We start from the raw sequence: 25,356 nt of genomic DNA, 5'->3' as shown, positions 1-25,356 counted from the left end.
ATGGCCACATTTTACTTAGATAGCAATACTAAATGATTAGTACCAGATGCAAAATTACTTCCTTCTGCTCGACAGGAAAGAAACAAAAATATCTTGTATGGATCAATACAGCAAGAACAGCTAACTGCAGTCCACCATATGTTGGCAGTAGCATTCAGACAATGGCTAAAAGTAACATTTCATAACTGACCAACCACATTGGATGTTATTTGTCATTGACCCAACTTTACTAACACTAAATTCTAAACAAGTTTCAGAATATGGCTTAAAATTGGACTGATAAGGCAGAATTGTAGATCAGAAAGTAGTTCTGATGAAAAGTCATCGACCTGAATCATTAACTCGGTTTCTCGCTCCACAGATGCTGTCTGTCCTGCTTAGTAGTTCCAGCATCTTCTGATTTTATTTCATAAAATTTAATGTTGCTATATCATTAAAGTTTCACCATGTGTATGTCATAAAAAATCTTCGAAAACAAATCCACCTATAAGCATTCAAGTGGCAGAACACATTTCTTTCAGGTGCATGTATATTAAGTAAATAAATCATTATTGTGGTTAAAATAATTTAGTCCTGCATCAAACATTCTCATTACTTTAGAGTAAAGGTAAATTAAAATAGATAGTTTTAACTTTCTAAAGCATTTCTTTTCCTATGTTTGGGAAGGACCAATACATAAAATGGTCTCGATTCTTCCACAATTTCAATGAAACAGAAGCTATTTTTCCTTTCTAATTTTTTAAAGGTAGAGACCAGAGCCAGCAGGCCACAGGATGCACAAAATTTGGTTAAAGTGTGAATCAGATTACACATTTAGAACTTCTATACATATGGAGCTGTCAAGTAATTCAGTGCATAAGATGCACCATTGTAGATTGAAACTTTATTTATTAACAATTCTGAGGCTTCTGGACTGGGACATCGACAGACCTGAATTTTGTCATGTCTTTAGTTTAATTTTGAAAGTTAAGTAATTGAGTTTCATGTGGGGAAAATTGGAATTTCATTGTCCATGTGTCATCTTTACATTGGAAAATAAGTGAAAGATTGTTTCCTTGGAGATGCAACATTTTTATCTATCTGCGGACTGAGTTTATTTTCATTAATTTAAATATCCGTATCATCAGTAGATAGTCTTGTTACTCCCTGACAATCATAATTGGAATTTTAAAAAAAAGTTTAGCCTGACAAGTGAAATACTTATTGTGGTTTTTAAGTAGACAATAGTGTAGTGAGCATCCTATGAAGTTTTAGTTGCATTACATTGCAGTTAAGCAGATAGCTATTAGTCCTGTGATATGCCATCCCATTTGTACATACAAGGGGTCCAGATTTCAGTTCAGAGGAATCTCAGCCTGCTCATGGAAGTTCCTTTTCTGCTAACTGTTCAAGTAATTAAGAGAGTGCTTAGAAACAGCAATGACTCAAAGAATGATTCATCTAAAAAGCTCCTGAGCTTGTTGGCACAAGTCATGGTTAAGGTAGTTGTTTAAGGATGCACCTGTGATTTCCACGAGCTGATCATAAAACGGTTGTTAAAACACAAAAAAAGGCATTCCTTTGGAGCTACTTGAAATCTTAAAGAATCCTCAAATGAATATTCACGACAATTAGCTTATAGGCTGATAGATCATTTTTCTAGAGTTATTCTGCAATGAAGACTTTCCAAATATGAATCCTGCAGATGTACCTTGCTATAGAAATGAAAACAACTCAAATCTAAGACTTAAGAGAAACCATTGATAATTTACATATTAATGTTCAGCCACATAATACTCTATTGGGTAATTTTAATGGCTATTAAATATGTAAGTGCATCTTCTATATCTATTTAAACAGACATTTTGTTCAACATAATAAACTAGAATGAGTGAAGTCTAATGCAATTCCTACCGTGTAAACAGGAATACAAGAACGAGGGCCAGTTTTTCAAACAACCAATAATTTGATCAGCTCATGGTTTAATCATCCCAGGGTAAAAAACACTCCTCAACATTTTATTTCGATCCTAGAGATTAATTATCCCAGTACATTCTGGGAACGCGAGGTGGATAACAGTATTCTGACTATCATACCTCCCCAAAGTTAGTGTGCCCAGTTTCTTTAGCATGCTCCCTAGCTTCTAACTGACCCACCAGCCCCTTTTGGCAGATTACACATCGCAATGTGAATTTACTCAGATCTGTAAATTGTCGTTTCCTTCTAGCTTCATCTGCCAACTCCAGTGCTTGGGCAAGGACAACATCATCGGCTGTGGAGAAGATGGTTTGTGGGGGTGTTTCAGGATCTTCAAACTTTCGATTTAATGGGTCATAGTGGATCCCATCATAGAGCAGGAGAACACGTTTTGTGTAGCCTACATCTTCGCCAAATCTGTCTATTCTAACAGTTTGTGTGTCCACTACACAGATCTCACACTGGTAAAATTTGGATAGAATAGAGATTTCAATGGCTCCTCCCCATGTGTCATTCTGACGAATCCAGTTGCAGTAATCCCAATTACTTTTTCCTAGTACAGCTTCGGTGTATGAGTCAGGGTCACTTGCCACAATCTGCGCTATCAGATTTCGCATTTCTGGAGCACAGGTCGGCTCACAAACACCACCCTCTACCACGTAGTGGATGCTTGTGAAGAGACACGAATTATCTGCAGGGACAACATGCCGGGCCAGCTGCGGGAAAACATCCTTATCTGAACTTTTAGCACCGAACTTTGAAGCTGAGGCTTTGATCTTCAACGTATCCCTTTCCTCTTCCACAATCAAAGTGTCTCCTGAAGAAAAATAGTGATATGTTTAATGCAAACTTACTCTAGGACTGGTTCAAGGTTATCAAATAATTAAATGTGATGCAACTATTTGCAGAAAGAAAAATAGGGAATGCACATATGTACAGAAAAAATATTTTTATTAGTGGTCTATTTTTTGTTAAAAAAGGCATCGACAAGGAAATCTTTAAAATATCATGCATATTATCGTAAATAATGTAGTTATCCACAATCTACTTGTGATGCTGAACCTGGTGGTTTGCGTGGATTGTCATCAAACAGATGATGCGAAATACTGCAGTGACTATTTAAATACATTCAGAAATCTTTGCAAAGAATTAAACAAAAGCCTTGCATTTATATTGCTCTTTTCATGACAAAGCACTTCATAGCCAAAGAAGTACTTTTGAAGTATAGTCACTGTTGCCAGATAGGAAATTGGGATATTAAATTGGGCTATGTGAATCACATTAATTTCACAGTGACATATTATTAGATATATACTTTATATGCATTTGCAGACTTCTTGTTCATCAGGTTTTAAGTGTCACACACTGCCCAAGTATTTATATGATACTTATGAACACAAAGGACCAAAGCCAGCCATTTCCAATTTGCAGAACATTTCTCCAGGAACAGAAGATATTGAAGTCATGATCCTTGCACACTCATTTTGATTGAACCGGTCACAAAAAACATCGTCTGAACAATTGAGTTTGTGCAAATTCACCCACACTTCGATGTTAATTCAATTCTTTAAGTCTTAAAGACAAATGTTTTACATTGCACATCATTTAGCACAGGGCTAAATCGCTGGCTTTGAAAGCAGACCAAGTGGCCAGCAGCATGGTTCAATTCCCGTAACAGCCTCCCCGAACAGGCGCCGGAATGTTGCGACTAGGGGATTTTCACAGTAACTTCATTTGAAGCCTACTCGTGACAATAAGCGATTTTTCATTTCATTCTCAGATGTCCTCAGTCTTTTCACCTTGCAATATAATACTCCAGATCCACAGCAATGTGGTTGACTATCGAATGCCCTCTGAAATGCTCTAGCAAGCCACTCAGTTCTAGTCAACTGTTACGAATATACTAAAAAGGAATGAAACCGGACGGACTACTTGGCATCATTCTAGGCACCGGAAAAGACAACTGCAAACCCAGCTCTGTGAACCATGAAAATTGGGTGCCAATGCTGGGAGAGCTATCTCACAGACGAGTCAATCAACAGCCTGACATAGTCATACTCACACAATCATATATTACACACAATGTCCCAGACACCACTACCACCATTCCTGGGTATGTCCTGTCTCACCGGCAGGATAGACCCAGCAGAGGTGGCGGCACAGTGGCATATTGTCGGGAGGGAGTTGCCCAGGGAGTCCTCAACATTGACTCTGGACCTCATGAAGTCTCATGGCTTCAGCTTAAACATGGGCAAGGAAACCTCCTGCTGATTACCATGTACCGTCCACCAGCTGATGAATCAGAACTTCTCCACTTGCAGAAGCACTGAGGAAGGCAAGGCCAAAGAATATATTCTGGATGGGGGACTTCAATGTACATTACCAAGAGTGGCTCGGTAGTGCCACCACAGACCGAGATGGCCAGGTTTTAAAGGACATAACTGGTAGACTGGGACTGCAGCAGGTGCGAAGGAACCAAGAAGGAAAAACATATTTGACTTCATCCTCACCAACCTGCCTGCTGTAGATGTTCATGACAGTGCCGGTAGAAATGACCACCGCGCGGTCCTTGCGGGAAAAAGTCCCGTCTTCACATTTATGGATATCCTCCATTGTGCTGGGTGCTACTATCACCGAGCTGAATGGGATAGACTTTGAAAATATCTAGAAGACCGAGCATCCATGAGGCGCTGCGGGCCATCAGCAGCAGCAGAATTGTACTCACCACAATCTGCAAACCTAATGGTACCCGGCATACCCCCGACTCTGCCATTACCACCAAGCCAGGGGCTCGACCCTGGTTCAATGAAACGTTCAGGAGTGCATGCCAGGAGCAACACTAAATATACTGAAAAATGAGGCATCAACCTTGTGAAGCAAAAACATAGGACTACTTGTGTTCCAAAGCGCATAAGCAGCAAGTAATATAGCCAAGCGAATCAATAACAAACATATCAGATCTAAGCTCTTCAATCCTGCCACATCCAGCCATGATTGGTGGTGGACAAATAAACAAGTCACTGGAGGAGGTGGCTCCACAAATATCCTCAATTATAGAAGATCCCAGCTCATCTGTGTAAAAGATAAAGCTGCAGCATTCGTAACAATCTTCAGCCGAGCGGATGATCCATCTCGGTCTCCTCTGGAGGTCCCCAGCATCACAGATGTCAGTCTTCAGCCAATACGATTCACTCCACGTGATATCAAGAAATGACCAAAGGCACTGGATACTGCAAAGACTATGGGCCCTGACTATTCTGGCAATAGTACTGAAGACTTGTGCTCCAGAACTTGCCGCACCCCTAGCCAAGCTGTTCCAGTACAGCTACAACATGGGCATCTATCTGGCAATGTGGAAAATTGCCCATGTGTCCTTTGCATAAGAAACAGGAACAATCCATAAGACGATAAGACACAGGAGCAGAATTAGGCCACTTGACCCATCGGGTCTGCTCCACCATTCAATCTTGGCTGATATTTTCTCATTCCCATTCTCCTGCCTTCTCCCCATAACCCCTGATCCCCATATTAATCATGAACCTATCTATCTCTGTCTTAAAGACACTCGCTGAATTGGCCTCCACAGCCTTCTGCGGCATAAGAGTTCCACAGATTCAACACCCTCTGCCTGAAGACATTCCTCCTCATCTGTTTTAAAGGATTGTCCCTTTAGTCTGAGATGGTGTTCTAGTTTTTCTTACAATTGGAAACATCCTCTCCATGTCCACTCTATCCAGGCCTCGCAGTATCTTGTAAGTTTCAATAAGATCCCCTCTCATCCTTCTAAACTCCAACGAGTACATACCCAGAGTCCTCAAATGTTCCTCATACGACAAGTTCTTCATTCTAGGGATCATTCTTGTGAACTTCCTCTGGACCCGTTCCAAGGCCAGCACATCGTTCCTTAGATATGGGGCCCAAACCTGTTCCAAATGCTCCAAATGGGGTCTGACCAGAGCCTTATACAGTCTCAGAAGTACATCCCTTGTCTTGCATTCTCGCCCTCTTGACATGAATGCTAACATTGCATTTGCCTTCTCAACTGCTGACTGAACCTGTACATTAACCTCAAGAGAATTGTGAACAAGGACTCCCAAGTCCCTTTGTGCTTCTGAAGCATTTTCTGATTTAGAAAATGGCCTATGCCCAATTTCCTCCTTCCAAAGTGCAAAACCTTACACTTTTCCACATTGTACTTCATTTGCCACTTCATTGCCCATTCTCCTAGCTTGTCCAAGTTCTTCTGCAGCCCCCTTGCTTACTCAATACTACCTGTCCCTCTGCAGATCTTTGTATCATCTGCAAATTTAGCAATACTGCCTTCAATACCGTCTTCCAGATCATTAATGTATATTGTGAAAAGTTGTGGTCCCAGCACACACCCGAGGCACACCACTAGTCACCGGCTGCCATCCTGAAAAAGACTCCTTTATCCCCACTCTCTGCCTTCTGCCAGTCCTCTATCCATGCCCGGATCTTCCCTTAACACCATGGGCTTTTAACTTATTTAACAGTCTCCTATGCGGCACCTTGTCAAAGACCTTCTGGAAATCTAAATTAATCACGTCCATTGGTTCTCCTTTGTCTAACTTCCTTGTTACCTCCTCAAAGAACTCTCACAGATTTGTCAGACACGACCACCCTTTGACAAAGCCGTGCTCAGTCCTCATCTTTAATAATGGACTCTAAAATCTTACCAATGACCGAAGTCAGGCTAACCGGTCTATAATTTCCCGTCTTCTGCCTTCCTCCTTTCTTAAACTGTGGTGTTACATTAGCCACCATCCAGTCCTCTGCGACCCCTCCTGCCTCCGTGATTCCTGAAAGATCATCACTAATGCCTCCACAATTTCCTCAGCTATCTCTTTTAGGACCCTCGGGTGTAGTCCATCCGGTCCAGGTGATTTATCCACCTTCAGACCTTTCAGTTTCCCCAGAACCTTCTCCTTATTAATGGTTACTGCACTCACCTCTGCCCCTGGTTCTCCTGGAACTCTGGTGTCTTCCACAGTGAAGATGCAAAGTTTGTCTGACATTTCTTTGTTTCCTATTATTACTTCTCCAGCCACATTTTCCAGTGGTCCAATGTCTATTTATGCCTCTCTCTTACCTTTTATATATTGAAAAAGTCTCTTCCCAACTTCCTTTATATTACTAGCTAGCTTGTACTCATACTTCATTTCCCCCGCTTCCCCCCCTCCAAATATTGCTTTTTTAGCTGTCCTCTGCTTGCTTTTAAAGGCTTCCCAATCCTCTGGTTTCTCACTAATCCTCGCCACTTTGTATGCTATCCTTGACATCCCTCGTCAGTCACGGATGCTTTGTCCTCCCCTTAGCATGTTTCCTCCTCCGTGGGATGAATTTCTGCTGTGCCTCCCAAATAACCCCCAAAATCTACTGCCATTGCTGTTCCACTATCTTCCCTGCTAGGCTCCTTTTCCAATCAACTCTGGACAGCTCCTCGCTCATGTCTTTGTAGTTACCCTTATTTAATTGTAATACTGTTACATCTGATTGCAGCTTCTCCCTCTCAAACTGCAGGGTAAATTCTATCATATTGTGTCACTGCTTCCTAAGGGTTCCTTCACCTTAAGTTCCCTAATCAAGCCTGCCTCATTACACATCACCAAATCCAGAATTGCCTGTTCCCTAATAGGCTCTGTCACAAGGTGCTCCGAAAAACCATCTCTTAGACATTCCACAACTTCCATTTCTTGGCATTCACTACCAACCTGATTTTCCCAGTCCACCTGCATAATTAAGTCCCCCATGATTATTGTAATATTGCCTTTTTCACATGCCTTTTCTATCTCCTGATTAATTTTCTGCCCCACATCCTGACTACTGCTGGGTGGCCTGTACATAACTCCCATCAGGGTCTTTTTACCTTTGCAATTCCTCAACTCTACCCACAGAGATTCTATGCCTTCTGATCCCATATCGCATCTTGCTATCGATTTAACTTCATTTCTTAAAAACACTGCAACCCCGCCCCCTTTGCCCATCTACCTGTCCTTTCGATAGGACATATATCCTTGGATATTGAAATCCCAGCCCTGATCCCCTTGCAGCTGCGTCTCTTGTGATACCCACAACATCGTATCAGCCAATTTCAATGTGCGCAACAAGCTCATTTACGTTGTTCCGTACATTGTGCGCATTTAGGTACAACACCCTCAATCCTGCATTGACCACCTCCCTTTTCACACTCTCCTCAGTCACTGTACCCTGCACTGTGGCCCTTTTTGATTTTGACTATGGCTTCTCTGCCTTACACTTTCCTTACTGCTTTTTGTTTCTGGCCCCATTTTACTTCACTTCGTCTTCCTGCATCGCTTCCCATCCCCCTGCCACATCCCCATCCAAACCAGCCAATTACTGCCCTATCTGGCTACTCCCGTCAGCAAAGTGATAGAAGGAGTCATCAACAGTGTTACCAAGCGACACTTGCTCAGCAATAACCTGCACTCAGATGCTCAGTTTGGGTTCTGCCAGGATCACTCAACTCCTGACCGTATTAGAGACTTGGTTCTAACATGGAATTCCAAAGCTCAGGTGAAAGTGACTGCCCTTGACATCAAGGCAGCATTTGGCCAAGTGTGGCATCAAGGAGTTCTAGCCAAACTGGAGTCAATGGGGATCATGGGGGGAAACTCTCTACTGGTTGGAGTCATATCTGGCACAAAGGAAGTTGGTTGAGGTAATTGGAGATAAATCATCTCAGCTCCAGGTCATTGCTGCACGAGTTCCTCAGGAAGGTGTCCTAAGCCCAACCATCTACAACGGCTTCAATGACCTCCCTTCCATCACAAGGTCAGAAGTAGGGATGTTCACAGATGGCTGCACAATGTTCAGTACCATTTGTGACTCCTCAGGTAGTGAAGCAGTCTATGTCTAAATGCAGCAAGATCTGGACAATATCTAGACTTTGGCTGACAAGTGGCATTCGTGCCACACAAGTGCTAGGCAATGACCATCTCCTACAAGAGAGGATCTAACCATCACCCTTGACATTCAACAGCATTATGATCACTGAATCCCCCACAATTACATTCTGGGGGTACCATTGATCAGAAACTGAACTGGACTAGCCATATTAATACTGTGGCTACCAGGGCTGGTCAAAGTCTAGGAATATTCGGCGAGTAACTCACCTCCTGACCACCATCTATAAGGCACAAGTCAGGAGTGCAATGGAATACTCTCCACTTGCCTGGATGAGTGCAGCTCCAACATCACTCAAGAAGCTTGACGCCATCCAGGACAAAAACAGCCTAACCCTGCAACCCCGCCCCCTTTGCCCATTCAGTGAATAAATGCACTACTCAGGGGGATAATGATGTATACAAATCAAGAAGTCCAAGGTTGGATCTCTGATCTGTGCGACTCTACTGTTTGCAGTCAGGGTTGATATAAAATTGTGTCCAGATCCCAGCCTAGATAGGAAGAAGGGGGCAAGCTGCCCATGATTTTTCACTGCAGAGTTGCTACTGGAAATGCAGCATGTGTATTTATACAATCAGGTTAATTCATTATGCCTCATACTGTTCACTGCCTAGACTCTCAGCTAATGATGACTAACCTTGGGACTAACCACGCCCAAGCTCGAATCAGTGTAGTTAGAATGGGAGAGGGGGTGCAAGGCTTTGGTGCACTGCCCAGCTTTCACCACTCCACAAGTTTGTAGAAATTGTGGTGTGTGTGTGTATAAATATCTAATTTTATTAATGGTCATCATCAATAGCAATAATATACTCAGGCAAAAGTAATGAAAATCACTACTTACTTAGTGGACAACTGAATGAAATTTATCCTTTCATTGTGAAAATCATGCAACAGTAAGAATCAGGTACAGAAACATCCAAAATTCTGGAAAACATAATTTTATGTCATGTTTTTGGATCAGTAATTAGCCAGGTTGTGTTCTGTACCTGAAAAAAAAATTGCACTATGATAGAAAATTGCTCAAAAGAACATAAAGCTCCCCGGGCTGCTCTGTAACTCTATCGAATTTGGTTTAAACACAAAATAATAAATCAAAGCTTTGTTTTATCTCTGGTGGCACCTCGCCAAAAATAATATTGGATTTCCCAAACTAAATGCAATATCAGATACAAGAGAACACACGGACTGCAAAAAATTGCCAGGATGGTTTAAAAATTAAACTGCAAAATCTAAGCTGCAGCAACTTGACAATTTTGTCAGACCTTCGTACCTGTTACCTTTAGGACAAATTCCAGTCTTATTCTTTATAACAATACATATTTGGAATTTAGAGCATAGTTAGATACTTTTTTTCTGGCAGATTATATCTTTCATTTAGATTTAGTGATCTGATCTTTCTGTAGTAGTGGGTGACCAAAACAGGTAAAAAATAAAATCAAATTTAATCCAGGAAGGGCAAGCCAGCTCTAGAGCGAAACAACAGCTTGACTAGCAAAGATGGTCAATTTCCCCTTACCTACTCTGTATATGGACTAGGCAGTTTCATGAAGGCTCATTTACATTAGATTCATTAAATGTGATATTGTTACCAAACAATTAGAATTATCATTGTGCATTTCCAAATTTTCTGTTCAAAGATTAATGAGCCATCATTTTGGCCTTGTGAGCAGCTTATGAAATTGTATCAGGTCAGGCTGCAAGTAGGGAGGAGTTGAGGCTGTTCATCATTTCAATCCACCCACTGTTAAAACAGTATACTGATGGGGAAACTATAGATTGTGAGCAATGTAATCACAGTAGAACAAAATTGATTCCACCATAAAACCAGGAAGCAAAGAAAGAAAATCAGGCATATTATTTCCAAACAGGACATGCCAATTTTATGTCTTTTGAGAAATGAATAAGGACAATTCTTATAGACTTCATGCCCTCCGACCCCTTTCTTTGTTGATTCTACGCAGTTGATACTGCGGCTCTTGTAGTCACATGATTTTGTGTAATTAAGTAGCACCGATATTTCATTCTTCCTTTGTACACACTATCCTCAATACACTTACCAGATTTGATAGGACAATCTTTGAGAGGCAATTCCCCATTACGAAGTTCCAGGTTAGATGGAGGGAATCCCACCATGATTTTCTGTAGTGCACATGGAATCCCAGTTAGTTCTTCCACTTTATCTTTCAACTCTTGGACACAGGACACTGACGTCAGCCCTTGCATCAGGTGAGTTCCATTCTTTGCTTTACATCGTAAACGTAGCATTGTATTCTAAAAATGACAATGTGAATGATTGACAATGTGCAGTTAAATATCCATCCTAAAATATGCTTTACTAATATTTTCTTGATGATGTGATCTTTCTTTTAATCATCTGCACATTTAGATTATCTGAATTAGATATTAGAAAATAATGCTGAAAAAAAGAGACATGCTGTCGAAGCTTTTCATCATTCATTCATCAGGACAGATTTCAAACAATCACCACCTTCTCTTCATGCAGTCCGATTGTTGTTCCCTTTGAGATTTGGCACTCGTGAATCTGTTCTGATGAGTGCAAGATGAAAAGCTTCAGCAGCATGTCTCTTTGTACTACCAAACAAATAATCTTGAAGTTATCTCACTATATGTCAAGTAACCCAAATTATTTTTGGGTTTATTGTTAAACAATGAAATAATCCACGTGCCACATTTCCTGCCGATTTATGTAAATAATCACATTTTGCTTTCCTTTTAACTTAGTCACAGAACTTTACATCACAGAAAGAGTGGTGTTGGCCCATCATGTCTGCACCATCATCAAACACCTATTTATTCTAATCCCATTTTCCCCATCTTGATCCCTAGCCCTCTCCAACTTCAACAAAAACTCAAAATCATTGGAATCACAGCTATAAATTGACATTTCTTCTGCATTCAGTACTCATTTTAACAGCCTACCATAAAATCTCATGTGCAGGGCGAGGAGGTGGTCAAATGTTACTGGATCCAGAGGCCAACTACTGCTTGGGTTATGTTTGACTTCTCCTATTTCTCATATGCATTTTGTCCCTTGACACATTCCAGTTAGTTTTCACATGTCTGCTAACAACACCCAGCTGTACATCATCATCACCTCTACAGCTAAATTATCAGCCTAGATAAAATTGAAGTCAATGGGAATCGGGGACAATACTTTCATTGGTTGGCGCCACATGTAAAATAAGGGAAGATAGTTGTGGTTTTTGGAGACTAATCATCTCAGCAGGAGATCAGCAGGAGTTCCTCAGTGTTCTTGGCCCAACAATCTTCAGCTTCTTCAGTAACTTTCCCTCCATCGCAAGGTCAGAACTTGGGATGTTTGCTGCTGATTGCATAGTATTCAATTCAATTCACAACTCCTCAGGTAATGAAGCAAGCAGTTTATGCCCACATGCAGAATAACCTGGAACATAATTGCTGCTGTAGTAGTAATCCAGAGAGCCAGGGTCTGGGGACCGGGTTTGAATCCCACCACAATGGGTGGTGGAATTTAAACTCAATAAATATCTGGAGTTAAAAAGTCTAACAATGACAATCAAACCATAGTCAATTGGCATAAAAACCTATCTGGTTCACTAATGTCCTTTGGGGAATGAAATCTGCCATCCTTACCTGGTCTGGCCTATATGTGACTTCAGACACACAACAACGTGGTTGCCACTTAAATGCCCTCTGAAATGGCCTATGAAGCCACACAGTTGTATTCAACCACTATGAAAACACAAAAAAAGGAATGAAACCGGACGGACCACCAGGCATTGACCCAGGCACCGGAAATGACAACGGCAAACCCAGCCTTGTAGACCCGGCAAAGTCCCCCTTACTAACATCTGGGGGTTTGTACCAAAGTTGGGAGAGATGCCTCAGAATATGATACAGTCATATTCACAGAATCATATCTTACAGACAACGTCCCAGACACCACCATTCCTGGTTTTGTCCTGTCTCAACGGCAAGACAGATCCAGTAGAGGTGGCGGCACAGTGGTATGCAGTCAGGAGTTGCCCTAGGAGTCCTCAATATTGACTCTGGATGCCATGAACTCTCATGGCTTCAGCTTAAACATGGGTAAGGCAACCTCTGCTTATTACCACATGCTGGCCACCATTAGCTGATGAATCAATACTCCTCCACGTTGAACACCACTTGGAGAAAACACGGAGGGTGGCAAGGGCGCATTATATGCTCTGGGTGGGGGACTTCAATGTCCATCACCAAGAGTGGCTCGGTGGTATCACCACAGACTGAGCTGGCTGGGTCCTAAATGACAGTTGCTTGACTGGGGCTGCAGCAGGTGGCAAGGGAACCAACAAGAGGGTAAAACATACTTGACCTCATCCTCACCGATCTGCCTGCGCAGATGCATCTGCCCATGACAATATTCGAAAAGTGACCACCATGAGTCCCGTCTTCATATTGAGGATACCCTCCATCAGACTTTGAACAGATCTAGAAGGCTGGGCATCCATGAGACACCGTGAACCATCAGCAGCAGCAGAATTGTATTCAACCACAATCTGTAACCTCATGACCCAGCTTATCAACAACTCTACCATTACCATCAAGACAGGGGATCAACCCAGGTTCAATGAAGAGTGCAGGACAGCATGCCAAGAGCAACACCAGGCATGCCGAAAAATGAGGTGTCAACCTGGTGAAGCTACAATGCAGGACTATTTGCATGCCAAATAGCAAAGTAATAGATAGAGCTAAGCAATTCCACAACGGACGCATCAGATCTAAGCTCTGCCGCATCCAGCCATGAATGGTGGTGGAAAATTAAACAACTCATTGAAGGAGGCGGCTCCACAAATATCCCCATCCTCAATGATGGAGGATCCCAGCTCATCTGTACGAAAGACAAGGTTTAAACAATCTTCAGCCATAAGTGCAAGTGGATGATCCACCTCAGTCTGCTCCGGAGGTCCCCAGCAACCCAGATAAGACCATAAGACCTAGGGGCAGAATTAGGCCACTTGGCCCATCAAGTCTGCTGCGCCATTCAATCATGGCTGATATTTTCTCATCCCCATTCTCCTGCCTTCTCCCCATAACCCCTGATTCCCTTATTAATCAAGAACCTATCTATCTCTGCCAGTCTCCAACCAATATGATTCACTCCACATGATATCAAGAAACAGCTGAAGGCACTGGATTATGCAAAGGCTATGGGCCCAAACTATTCTGGCAATAGTACTGAAGACTGGTGCTTCAGAAGTTGCCAAACCCCAGCCAAGCTGATGACACTAGCCACGCTTTATAGAAGCAGGAATTTGTCTGGGTCGTGATGTTGCAGTAGGCACTCAATGCTACTGGGCTTGTGGTGTTTGCGTCCCAAGTGCAGTTCCAGGGGGAGCTAAAGCCTCCTCTCTCACTGTGACTGCTGCTGGTGCTGCACAGAATTAGCAAATTGCAAATCTAATACTCCAAAGGCTCTTTTCAGAGTTACCCACAGGATCTGTGGAAGGCCTGACTATTGTCAAAAGGGTGTAGAGATGTTATTATGGCAAGGGTAGCCTGACCCGATTCTTATCTGTTCACTTGTGTTTCAGTTAACTCTCGCAACAGCACTCTGCTTCTTCCTGGTCCACTGGAGCCTTGGTCATTAGATTACTTTTCTTTCATTGGTCGTCCCAGTGGTAGAATTTCTCGGGCTTTTTGGGAGCTTGGGCCAAATTCGCCCACTGCCCCCATGTATTTTGAACCCTGCCTTGGTCATAAATGGACATCTTATGAAGAAACTTAAAGCTCAAAAAAAGGTATGAAAAGATCAGCGAATTCTAACAAGTATTTCGCACCCAGAAATTTTGAACTCAAGTCTGTACACTTATTGATAAAAAAGGCAGCATGGTAGCATTGTGGATAGCACAATCGCTTCACAGCTCCAGGGTCCCAGGTTCGATTCCCGGCTTGGGTCACTGTCTGTGCGGAGTCTGCACATCGTCCCCGTGTGTCTGGGTTTCCTCCGGGTGCTCCGGTTTCCTCCCACAGTCCAAAGATGTGCAGGTTAGATGGATTGGCCATGATAAATTGCCCTTAGTGTCCAAAATTGCCCTTAGTGTTGGGTGGGGTTACTGGGTTATGGGGATAGGGTGGAGGTGTTGACCTTGGGTAGGGTGCTCTTTCCAAGAGCCGGTGCAGACTCGATGGGCTGAATGGCCTCCTTCTGCACTGTAAATTCTATGAATCTATAAATCTTTCTCTTTTTCCTTCTTTAAGATGCTCCTTAAAATCTACCTCTTTGGCCAAGCCTTTGTTTACATTCTATAATTTCGATGACATCGCCTCATATGGCCGTTTATCAAATTTGATTTAGTAACACTCCTGCGAAGAACCCATATAGGCTCAAGTTGGAATTGTCAGAATGGAAGGCTTTAGTGCCCCTCTTTCCCCCCCCCCCCCCCCCCCCCCCCCCCCAAAAAACTGAACAAACTCATCTTCAAATGAGAGAACATGAGCACTGAAGTCAACGATAGCTCAGTGGGAGGAGCACTTTTGCCCAAGTCAAAAGGTTAGGGATTCATGTTCCATCTAGAGATGAGCACAAGTCTAGGCTGACACTCCTGGTCAGTATCAAGGGATTGCTTTACCATCAGAGGTGCCACGTTCAGGCTGAAATGTTAAACCATGGCCCTAAGCTCTGTGGAGGACATAAAGAACTTGTGGCACAATTTTATAGACAAGCAGGGGAGTTATCCCTAGTATCACGATCAACATTTAACCCTCAACATCAATAATATAAATCATTTGAACATATTTTTGTTTGTAGATATGGATGTGCACAAATTGGCTGCCATATTTCCAACAGTGACTACATAAGACCATATGAATATGGGAGAAGTAGGCCATTCGATCCAGCGAGTATGCTCCGCCACTCAATGAGATCATGATTGATCTGATGTGATCATCCATAAAAACCCTACAATGCAGAAGGAGGCCATTTGGAACTTGAGTCTACACTGACCCTCCGAAAGAACACTCTGCCTTGGCCTTCTCCCCCGCCCTATACTAGCACATTGTTCATGGTCAATCCACCTAACCTGTGCATCTTTGGACTGTGGGAGAAAACACATGCAGATATGGGGATAACGTGCAGACATGGGGAGAATGTGCAATCTCCAGTGTCACCCAAAGCCAGAATCAAGCCTGGGTCCCTGGCACTTTGATGCACCAGTGCTAACCCCGGTGCCACTGTCCCACCGTATCTGCATAACCCTTGATTCACTTATTGATTAAAAATCCATCCAGCTTAGCCTTAAACATACCCTCATGACATAGCCTCTACAGCTATCTGCAGTAAAGAATTCCACAGATTCACTACACTCAGAAGAAATCCCTCCCATCTTAAATGGATGATCCCCTTACTCTGTGATTATGCCCTCTGGTCTGATACTCTCCCACAAGGGAAACAACCTCTCAGCATATACCCTGTCAAACCCTCTAAGAATCTAGGGGCCGATTCTCCGAGCCCCGCGCAGGGACAGAGAATTGCTGCGACCGCGCCACGACGTCGGCATGAGATTCTCCGAGGTGCAGAGAATCGGTGCCATTTGCGTGGCGCATTTGGCACGGCGCAGCCGCTGGAATCGGCGGGGCTGCTGATTCTCCAGCCTGGATGGGCCGAATGGCCACGCTGATATGACGGAGGACTGCCAGCACTGTTCACCCCTAGTTGGTGCCGGCGGGAACTCTGTGGAAACTGTCCGGGGGAGGGGGGGGGGGGGGGGGGGGAAGAAGGGGAACGGCCTGTGTGTGTGGGGGGGGGGGGGGGGGCCTCCTTCACCGGGGTAGCCTCCGATAGGGTCTGGCCCTTGATTGGGGCTCACCGATCGGTGGGCCGGCCTCTCTCCCCCACCCCCTAGATCTTACTTTCTAGCACAGCCGGCCACTGAACACCGACGCCGTGTTGAGTCAGGGCCGGTGCGCGTAAGAAGTCCCCCGTGCATGCACAGGTTGGCAGGGCCCAACTGCGCATGCACGGGTTGGCACAGCACCCATTTGGCACCACAAGAGGAGGCTGGAGCAGCGTGAACCGCTCCAGCACCACGTGAACACTTGGTCTCCAAATTGAAGAATCACCCCCCCCCTTATGTCTCAATAAGGTCACCTCTCATTCTTCTAAACTCCAGTGAATACAGGTCCAACCTACTCAACGTCTCCTATGAAAATCCCTTCATACCCAGGTTACAATACATAAAATGCTTTAGGATGTCCCAAGGTAGTAAAAGGCAATGCCAATTCAAATTATTTATTTTGCAATAGTAATGAGTTAATCAATACAACAGTACTGTTGCATCATTTATCAACCTTTATTATGCAGAGCCACCCAGAAATCTGCCTCTACCAGCCACCTAAATTAACTTGCCGCCACATTTGAAAGGCCATTTTAAAAACAAATAAGCAGCAGATAATATTAAGGATGCAATCAAGTAGAAATTTCAGATAAATTCACAAAACACTCGAGAATAATCCAGGTTGTACCCGGACCTGGAGGAGTTATTTATTCATTCATCGCAATTTAGTGTCCTGTTGACGCCCAAAATTAACCATAGCATTTGCAGTGAATTGTACAACGGTTGCCTATGTAGCAGCTTTCACACTCAAAACGGCTGACTGTTCGTTCCCATTCTACCGTATTAATCGAACGATTTTAAAACCGCGAAACACATTGTGCGCGGCACTCTACCCCCGTTAATTAAAGTCTGCATTGTTTTCTATTCGATTCAACCTCACCCCATTAATTCGTTTCACCCCATCAATACATTTCGACAGATTTCCAACATTAAATGCAAGCTTCTCTCGCCACCCTTTTTAATAGAATTATTTGTCCCCATACCATCTTGAAAAGCGAGACTGGCCCATTACCCCTATGCTCTCCTCAGTAAGGGCCTCAATTCCCTGGGATTGGGATCGGATGGAGATGCTCCCATCAGCGTCTCAATGGTAACCGGGCCTAGTAAACCTCCCACCCAACCTGAATTAACTGTGTCCCTCTGAATGGGGGAAGGAAAAAACCCGAGTAGGCTCAACTGCTCTACAATCAATTGTCCAACTTCCATCCCCTTCCCTTCAAACCGTAAAGGCCGGTTTCACACGAGGAGCCATTTACCGACCTTTTAAAGGGCAAGGACCGAGGCGGCACTGAGAACAAGACTGGCAAAGCAAACGTTCACTCCCTGAGCAAGTCGGCACGGTGTTAGCACGCATGCGCCTGACATCACAAAGCGCCTGTCACGAGGTCGGCTCCAACGGCTGCACCCCCCCTCCTCCAGGTGGTCGCGTCCCCACCCCTTTCATTTCCTTCCAGATGGTTTCAACCCTCTCTCTCTCTCTCTTTCCCCCTTTCCCCGCGTGGCCCGCCCCTTGACGCGTTGACGTCACACGCGCCGCGTGGCGTCACAGACACGGCGGCGGTTGTCTCGGACCTCGGGCTCTGCTAAGATGTCGCTGGCCGTGAGGAAAGGTAAGACGGAAAGGGGGACGGTGCGAGGAAAAAGGGGTCAGAATCGGAGAAGTGTAGGATGGATGGATGGCTGGAGGGAGGGACCATTGCTCAGGATTAACCCTGGAGGCAGGCAGACCGTTGGGAGGGAGTGGCGCGGCGCCAGGGCTGTCAGATTTGGTGCGCGAGTGCAGTCGAGTCTCTCTGACGAAGGGTGGCCGGTGCAAGGTTACAGTAAACTTGGGTGGGTGTCTGGTTTGCAGATTCAGTAAAATCCCCCCCACCTACCTACCTTTAATCATCTGTTTGAAATCATAACCGCCTTGACCCAAGATCCGACTGGCGTTTACTTTTCAGAGGAGCAATTTGTGCATGAGGTAAAATGTCCTCGTTAAAATCTCGGATGTGAAATACTGCGGGATGCTGGGCACATGAAATAAATGGCAGCATCTGTGGGGACAGAAACCGTGGCAACGTTTCAGGTCGATGGTCTTTCATCAGAACCTTCCAAGGAAAGGGAAAAGATTTGAAGGGTTGTGTGGGGAGGAAGGGGAGTGGAACTTGCTAAATTGCTTTTGCAGCGAGCTGGCACACCGATCCAAATGTCCTTCCTCTTTATAACTGTTATATGATTCTGTGAGGAAACTTCCCCCCCCCCCCCCCCCCGTGCCAATTCTAAATGGCTGACCCCTTATCCTTGAGACTGCAAATCATAGTTCTATATGCAATGTGGTGATGGAAAACCTCGCCGTCTGTCTTCTCAGGATTTTATGATTCATTGTGCTTACTACTTATTCTTCTGAACTCTGGAGAGTGTAAGCTCATTCTACTCAATTTATCCTCATGATAACCGTCTCAACACAAGATGTTATGTAACATACATTTGTTGCATTGTTTATGAGGTGTAGGCTTTAGTTATCAGAACTGCACTAATCCACTCAAACTGGGATTGGATTTTGCCCTGTCCACTGGAGCTAGAGATTGAAACCTCCTCAGCCACTCATCGGAATCAGAACACCCCACCCCCACTGCCCTACCTGAACTCTTGCGGTGAGGGATTGGAATGACCATGGAGCTGGCGCTCAGAAGTGGCCATAAGTTCTATCCCCTGGTATCCTTTTATCTTACTTGTTAGTTACATCTGCTGTAAAACCTCATTGCAGCATTAATGTAAGCCTACTTGTGACAATAAAGATTATTATTATTAAACCTCTAATGAATACTGAGCACGCAGGTGGCAGAGCCTGAAGATCACACATTGAATCTATTAGCTGTTTGCGATCCATCAATCTGAGTGGATGCAAGTCATTTTGAATCTGAGGGACTGCCTTAAAAGAAGCAACTCCCAATAGATTTGTCAAATACTATTTCTGTTTTGTAAAATTATTCTGTCTCATCACTTTTTATTTTTTGTGTGCCCTGTTACTTCTTCCTGAATAATAGGTTCCAACATTTTGCAGGCAAAGGTCAGGCCAACTGACCTGTAATTACCAGTTTTCTCTCTCCCTTCTTTCTTGAACAGCGGTGTTACATTTGCTACTTTTCCAGCTGCTGAGGTCATTCCAGAATTGAGGGAATTTGGGAAGATCAAAGCCAATGCATCGATGATCTTTGCAACCACTGCTCTTCGAATCCTTGGGTGTAGACAGTTGTGTTCATAATTAATTTGTAAAGGACATAAAGATTTAAAATAAAAATGAACAGATGTTTTAAAACTGCTGAATAGATGCAAATGATTTTCTAGATGGTAGTAAATTATTGTATTTAATATAATGTGGGGTGGGGGGTAAAGAGTCCTGTATTTATTAGTCTTTTGACAACATCACAGCCAAACAATGTGATGATCCATTTTTCAATCCTATATTGTCAATAAATGGATGAAAATGAAATAACTATATTTCTTTTTAAAAAAAAGTTCTTATTAGAAATTATATAATTATTGGGATGGAATAGATTGTGGAAACTAGGTATTGAATTGCTGAATTTTGAAGCTGGAAGGAGTTTTAGTGGATTTCATGTTTAACCTGGTCACATCAATAGGTTATAAAAAGAGTATGCTGAACATTTCTTAGGTCAGACCATATTTTGAGTATATGTTCAGTTTTGGTCACTTAGATAAAAGAAAAAAATCCAGCTTTAGCTGGAGGTGATGGAGAGAAGAGGAACTAATATGGGGCAGTTGTAATTTTTATTTCCTGTTCTGAAAGAAGTTGACTAAGAATGTATCTCACTGAGGTATAGACAGGTTTCAGCTCTTGTCACGAGCAATATTTTTTATTTGAAAAATGGGTTTTAGGTAGGATAGTGGAGAAAAGCAGCCTGGAGTTATCTGAGAACGAATTAGTTGACATTGGAAGTGAAGGACTGTCAATTGATTCTGAATGAATGAGCTGGGATAGGCCAGATGAGCATTCATCTGTCAAATGACTAAATTAGTCTAGGAAATTACATAAAAACAATGGCTTGAAATACTTTGGAATGAATTAAGTAACACCTTGAGATAGACGTCTACACTCACATTTTGGATTATCCAACCTCAATTGGAAGGGATGAATCGGAGTATGAGTGTTGGAAGGTATGAAATGTAATTGTGTCGATAATGTTATTGTAAATCTACTGAAAGTAAATTTTGGTTTTGCTGAGTTATATTATTCTCATTAAAATACACATGAAAATAATATATAAGACTTCTCTTCCTGCTCCTTCAGCGTTAACTTGGGTGTGCCCAGATCTGTTCTTGAGCCCCTCTATGACAACATCTGAAAGCACAGCATTAACTTTCACATGTACACTAACAACACCTAGTTCTACCTCAATTTCACTTTTCGCGGCTTTTTCACATTGCTCAGCTATAAGACTGCTTCTGACTTTATATTTGAGTCATCTCTTAGCCTGCATATTTCCATCTCTGTAACACCACCCAGCTTTGTCCTTGTCTCAGTTCATCTGCTTCTCAAATTCGCATTCATGTGTAAGGGCCTTTCCTGTTGCTTCCCTTAATTTTGATTTATTTCATCTTTATTGTTATTTTGTCTTTACGATTTTTGGTCCATGGATCATTACCTTTAAGTTGAGCGAAGGAAGAGGCTGGAATTAACCATGCACTGGCCCAGGGTGTCATCACACATGTCTTTGTTATCTCTGGACTTGACTATTCCAATGCACTTCTGCCTGGTCTGACATATTTTACCGTTTGTAAATTTAGATCATCTAAAACTCAACTACCCTTGTGTTACCTTGCACCAATTCCTGTGACCCCAGAGCTCGCTGACCCACATTGGCTGTTGATCAACCAGAAGCTTGATTTAAAAGTTTTAATCCTTGTTTTCATAACCGTTCCATGGCCTTTCCTCTCTCTAGGTCTGTAATCTCATCCAACCCAACAATCCTCTTGAGATATCTCTATTCCCCTAATCTGTGCAAAAAATGAAGAGAACCTTTCATTTGTGTTTTGCAGAAGAGATTTTTAAAAAGAGGATTAGAGTCCTTCACTGGTTCATATATACCACTGTGTTTTGAAATTGGAAAGTGTCTGAGAGGAGCAAGAAGTACAGGCATGGATTATCTGCTAAAACGGAGCAAATCTGGGTTAATAGTTTAATTGTGAATTGGGAATAGTCATTTCAGAGAGATCAAGTGACTCAGATATTTATTCAACTAGAAAATCTTGACTAATTTGTCTCGAGAGACCAGCCAATGTTTACAGCTGTGAACAGCAAGAACAAATTGTAGGTGCCTTTTGATAAATGCTGCTCTGAAATCTATCTGCTTTTCGCCATAAATATTATGCATTATCTACTCCATTTTTGTTGTATTTTTATGAGATATGCTATAAGTTGCATTGCATCCTGTTTTTCTGCTACCCTTGACCCCCTACTATTTTTCATCTACATGCAGCTGTTATGGTGACAACATCCACAAACATCAGTTTCCACCTGTACACTGATGACACCCAGCTCGACCTCACCAGCACCTATTCTCGACTGGTCTATTCTTGTCTTTAAATTATTGGACAGCTTGTCCGGCATCTAATACTAGATGGTCAGAAATTTCCTCTAATTAAATGTTGGGAACACAGAAGCAATTGGGCGAGATTTTTCAGCTCGCCACATATGGGAAAACCTGCTGCTGAGGGAGGGCCGGAAATTTCAGCCTTTGATTTCCGGTCCCCAACACCAACTCCATCTGATCCCTGGCAACTCCCTCATCAGTTGAGTTGTAATTAGTAGGAGGTTTCCTTGCTGATCTTTGACTTGATGCTATGAGACTTCATGTCATCTGTAGCCAATGGTGAGGACTCCTAGGCCCACTCTCTTCTATATACTATTATGCCACCACCCCTGGTGGGTCTGTCTGCTGGTGGGCATATCGATGGATGGTGACAGAGGTACCTGGTACATTGGCTCGGTTTGATTCGGTGAGTATGAGTATGCACAGCTGTTACTTGACTAGTCTGTGGGGCAGCTGACCAAACTTTGGCACAAGTCCTCTGGTCTTAGCCAGCACGATTTTGCAGGTTCGACTGCAAGGTGTGCCTTTGTTGTTTCTGGTGTCTGGGTGAATATTGGATGGACTGTCCTATTTTTAGCTTTTCTGTAGCAATCTGATACTAAAATATTGGAAATACTCGGGCTAGGCAGCAACCGTAGAGAGAAAAATAAGTTAGTGTTTCAAGTCGATCTTTCAGAAGAGCAGGAAGGTCATCAGGTTGAAACACTAATTCTATTTCTATTTTAAATAAATTATTTTAAAATAGCAAGCATTTCCAAATCACTTTATTTATTTATTTATTATTTTAATTTAGAGTATCCAATTCATTTTTTCCAATTAAGGGGCAATTTAGCGTGGCCAATCCGCTTACCATGCACATCTTTTGGGTTGTGGGGGCGAAACCCACGCAAACATGGGGAGAATGTGTAAACTCCACACACGGTGACCCAGAGCCGAGATCGAACCTGGGACCTCGGCGCCGTGAGGCAATCGTGCTAACTACTTGCGCCACCGTGCTGCCCTCCAAATCACTATTTATAACAGTAAACAACAATATAAATATTTTTCAAACATTTTACTTAAAATAATGATTACCTAATTCAGAGCATGCCTTGGAGACTGCTGAGGGTGAGACCCTCCTTTCTGGAATAGAGGTGTTGTCTGCTGTTTTCCAATTCATTGGACCCTTTCCATAATCTGGGGAATTTTGCAATATTACATTCAATGCATCCACCATCCCTGCAGTTACTTCTTAGAATCATAGAATTTACAGTGCAGAAGGAGGCCATTCGGCCTATCGAGTCTGCACTGGCCCTTGGAAAGAGCACCCTACTTAAGCCCACACCTCCACCCTATCCCCGTAACTCAGTAACCCCACCTAACTTTTTTGGGCATTATGGGCAAATTAGCATGGCCAATCCACCTATCCTGCACATCTTTGGAGTGTGGGAGAAAACCAGAGCACCTGGAGTGCAAACTTGGCACAGACATCTTTGAAATCCTGTCCCCTTTAACCCCATTAGTTCTCCCAATACTTTTTCTCTAGTGATCATGATTGTTTCTACCTTTGCCTATTGATTTACTATATTCTTGGGATGCTTTATGTTTCTTCTGAAGTGAATACAGAAACAAAGTGTTTATTCAAAGTGCCATTTCCTTGTCTCCCATTATTAATTCCCAGCCTCGCTCTCTTAACAGTTCAGTATTCACTTTAGCTATTTTTTTTCCTTTTATTTACTTGTAGACTATTTTACTGTTTGTAAATTTCTTGCGGGTTTTCTGTCATACTCCAAACTCATGTCCTTTATCTTTTTTAGTCATCTTTTGCCGGTTTCTTAAAAAAAATCATAATCTTCTGTGCTACCACAAATCTTGCATTGTTTTCAATTTTAATTTGTTAGACCCATAACTTCTTTAGCTAGCCACAGATGATGCATCTTTCTCATGCAGTCTCTTTCTCAATGCAATATATTTCTGTAGACAGTTATGAAATATCCCCCTAAATGCCTGCCACTGCTCACTGTCTTAACTTTTAAACTATTTTCCCAATTTCACTTTAGCCAACTCTGTCTTCATGCCGTTGTAACTGCTTTTATTTAAGTTGGAGACTCTGGTTTTAGACCTATCTTCAAAATTCTACCAAGTTATGATCACGTTTGCCTTGAGGATCCTTTATAATGAGGTCGTTAATCCCATCTCATTACACGTTACCAAGTCTAAAATATCCTGTTTCCTGGTTGGTTCCAGGAAAATGTGCTCCATGAAGTCAATGATTATTGCAGTACCTTTCTTATAACTCTCCAGAATACTTTGATTTATCCTCTGTCCTACGGCTCCTGTCTGCGCGCCTATAAACTACTCCCACCAGTAAATCTTTTCCTTTGCTATTTCTTATCTCTATCCAAACTTATTCTACATCTTGATCCTATGAACCAAGATCATTTGCCAATCTCATCCTTTACACTTGAATATTCAGATCCCAGTCTTTGTCACTTGACAACCATGCTCCCTGTCCAAAATGTTGTACTGGGCATGGCATCAGCCCTGCTTAATTGGAAGCATCCGCCTCTGTTTCCTATGACTCATAGCCCCTGATCCGTCTGTGTCTTTGCCATTAGCAGCTGCAACGTTGCTTGGGGTGTTGAGGGAGGCCAGGGTGAATCTCTGTGATAGGGTGCAAAGATTATTGACCTTAATCTACCATTAACAGATTGGCGTTCCAGGAATTTAACTGAAAGTGCAACATGACCAAGGAGCTAAAATATCGCGTTGGCTACTAAAATCCTATTTCATTTGATTCAAGTCTTTAAATTGCCAAAGTAGATTGTGATTGAAATTTCTGTGTTGAAAAATACACTTGCAGGGCAGCTAATGTAACCCCACTATTTAAAAAAAAAGAGAGGCAGAGAGAAAACAGGAAACAGTCAGCCTGATGTCAGTAGTGCTGAAAATGCTAGAGTCCATTGTAAAAGATTTAATGGCAGAACACTTGGAAAATAATG

At 42.8% G+C, this 25,356-nt stretch overlaps 2 protein-coding genes across 8 annotated transcripts in view; one reads left to right on the top strand and one right to left on the bottom strand.

Moving 5' to 3' along the window:
- Positions 1–1,195: 1,195 nt before the first annotated feature.
- On the bottom strand, positions 1,196–18,174 carry yod1 (YOD1 deubiquitinase). Its single transcript, XM_038820977.1, has 3 exons — positions 18,036–18,174; positions 10,959–11,172; positions 1,196–2,773 (listed from the first exon to the last, which is right to left on the bottom strand). The coding sequence occupies exons 2-3, from the start codon at positions 11,164–11,166 to the stop codon at positions 2,070–2,072; spliced, it is 912 nt and encodes a 303-aa protein (XP_038676905.1). The 5' UTR covers positions 11,167–11,172; positions 18,036–18,174; the 3' UTR covers positions 1,196–2,069.
- A 106-nt stretch (positions 18,175–18,280) lies between these two features.
- The window catches only part of LOC119977991 (6-phosphofructo-2-kinase/fructose-2,6-bisphosphatase 2-like), a 94,084-nt gene continuing 87,008 nt past the window's right edge, over positions 18,281–25,356 (top strand). For 2 of the 7 annotated variants that reach the window (XM_038819274.1, XM_038819267.1), the window contains exon 1: positions 18,299–18,385. Coding sequence is in view for 4 of the 7 variants with exons in the window: in XM_038819267.1 (XP_038675195.1) it covers positions 18,364–18,385 (22 nt within the window). In the remaining 3 variants the exon portion in view is untranslated. Of the gene's footprint in view, positions 18,386–18,720; positions 18,742–25,356 lie in introns of those variants that run through there. The other 5 variants (XR_005463339.1, XM_038819266.1, XM_038819268.1 and 2 more) reach the window with 4 other exon arrangements.

This window comes from Scyliorhinus canicula, chromosome 15, assembly GCF_902713615.1.
Source record: "Scyliorhinus canicula chromosome 15, sScyCan1.1, whole genome shotgun sequence".
NCBI lineage: Eukaryota > Metazoa > Chordata > Chondrichthyes > Carcharhiniformes > Scyliorhinidae > Scyliorhinus > Scyliorhinus canicula.
This window is presented reverse-complemented; position numbering and strand designations above follow the sequence as displayed.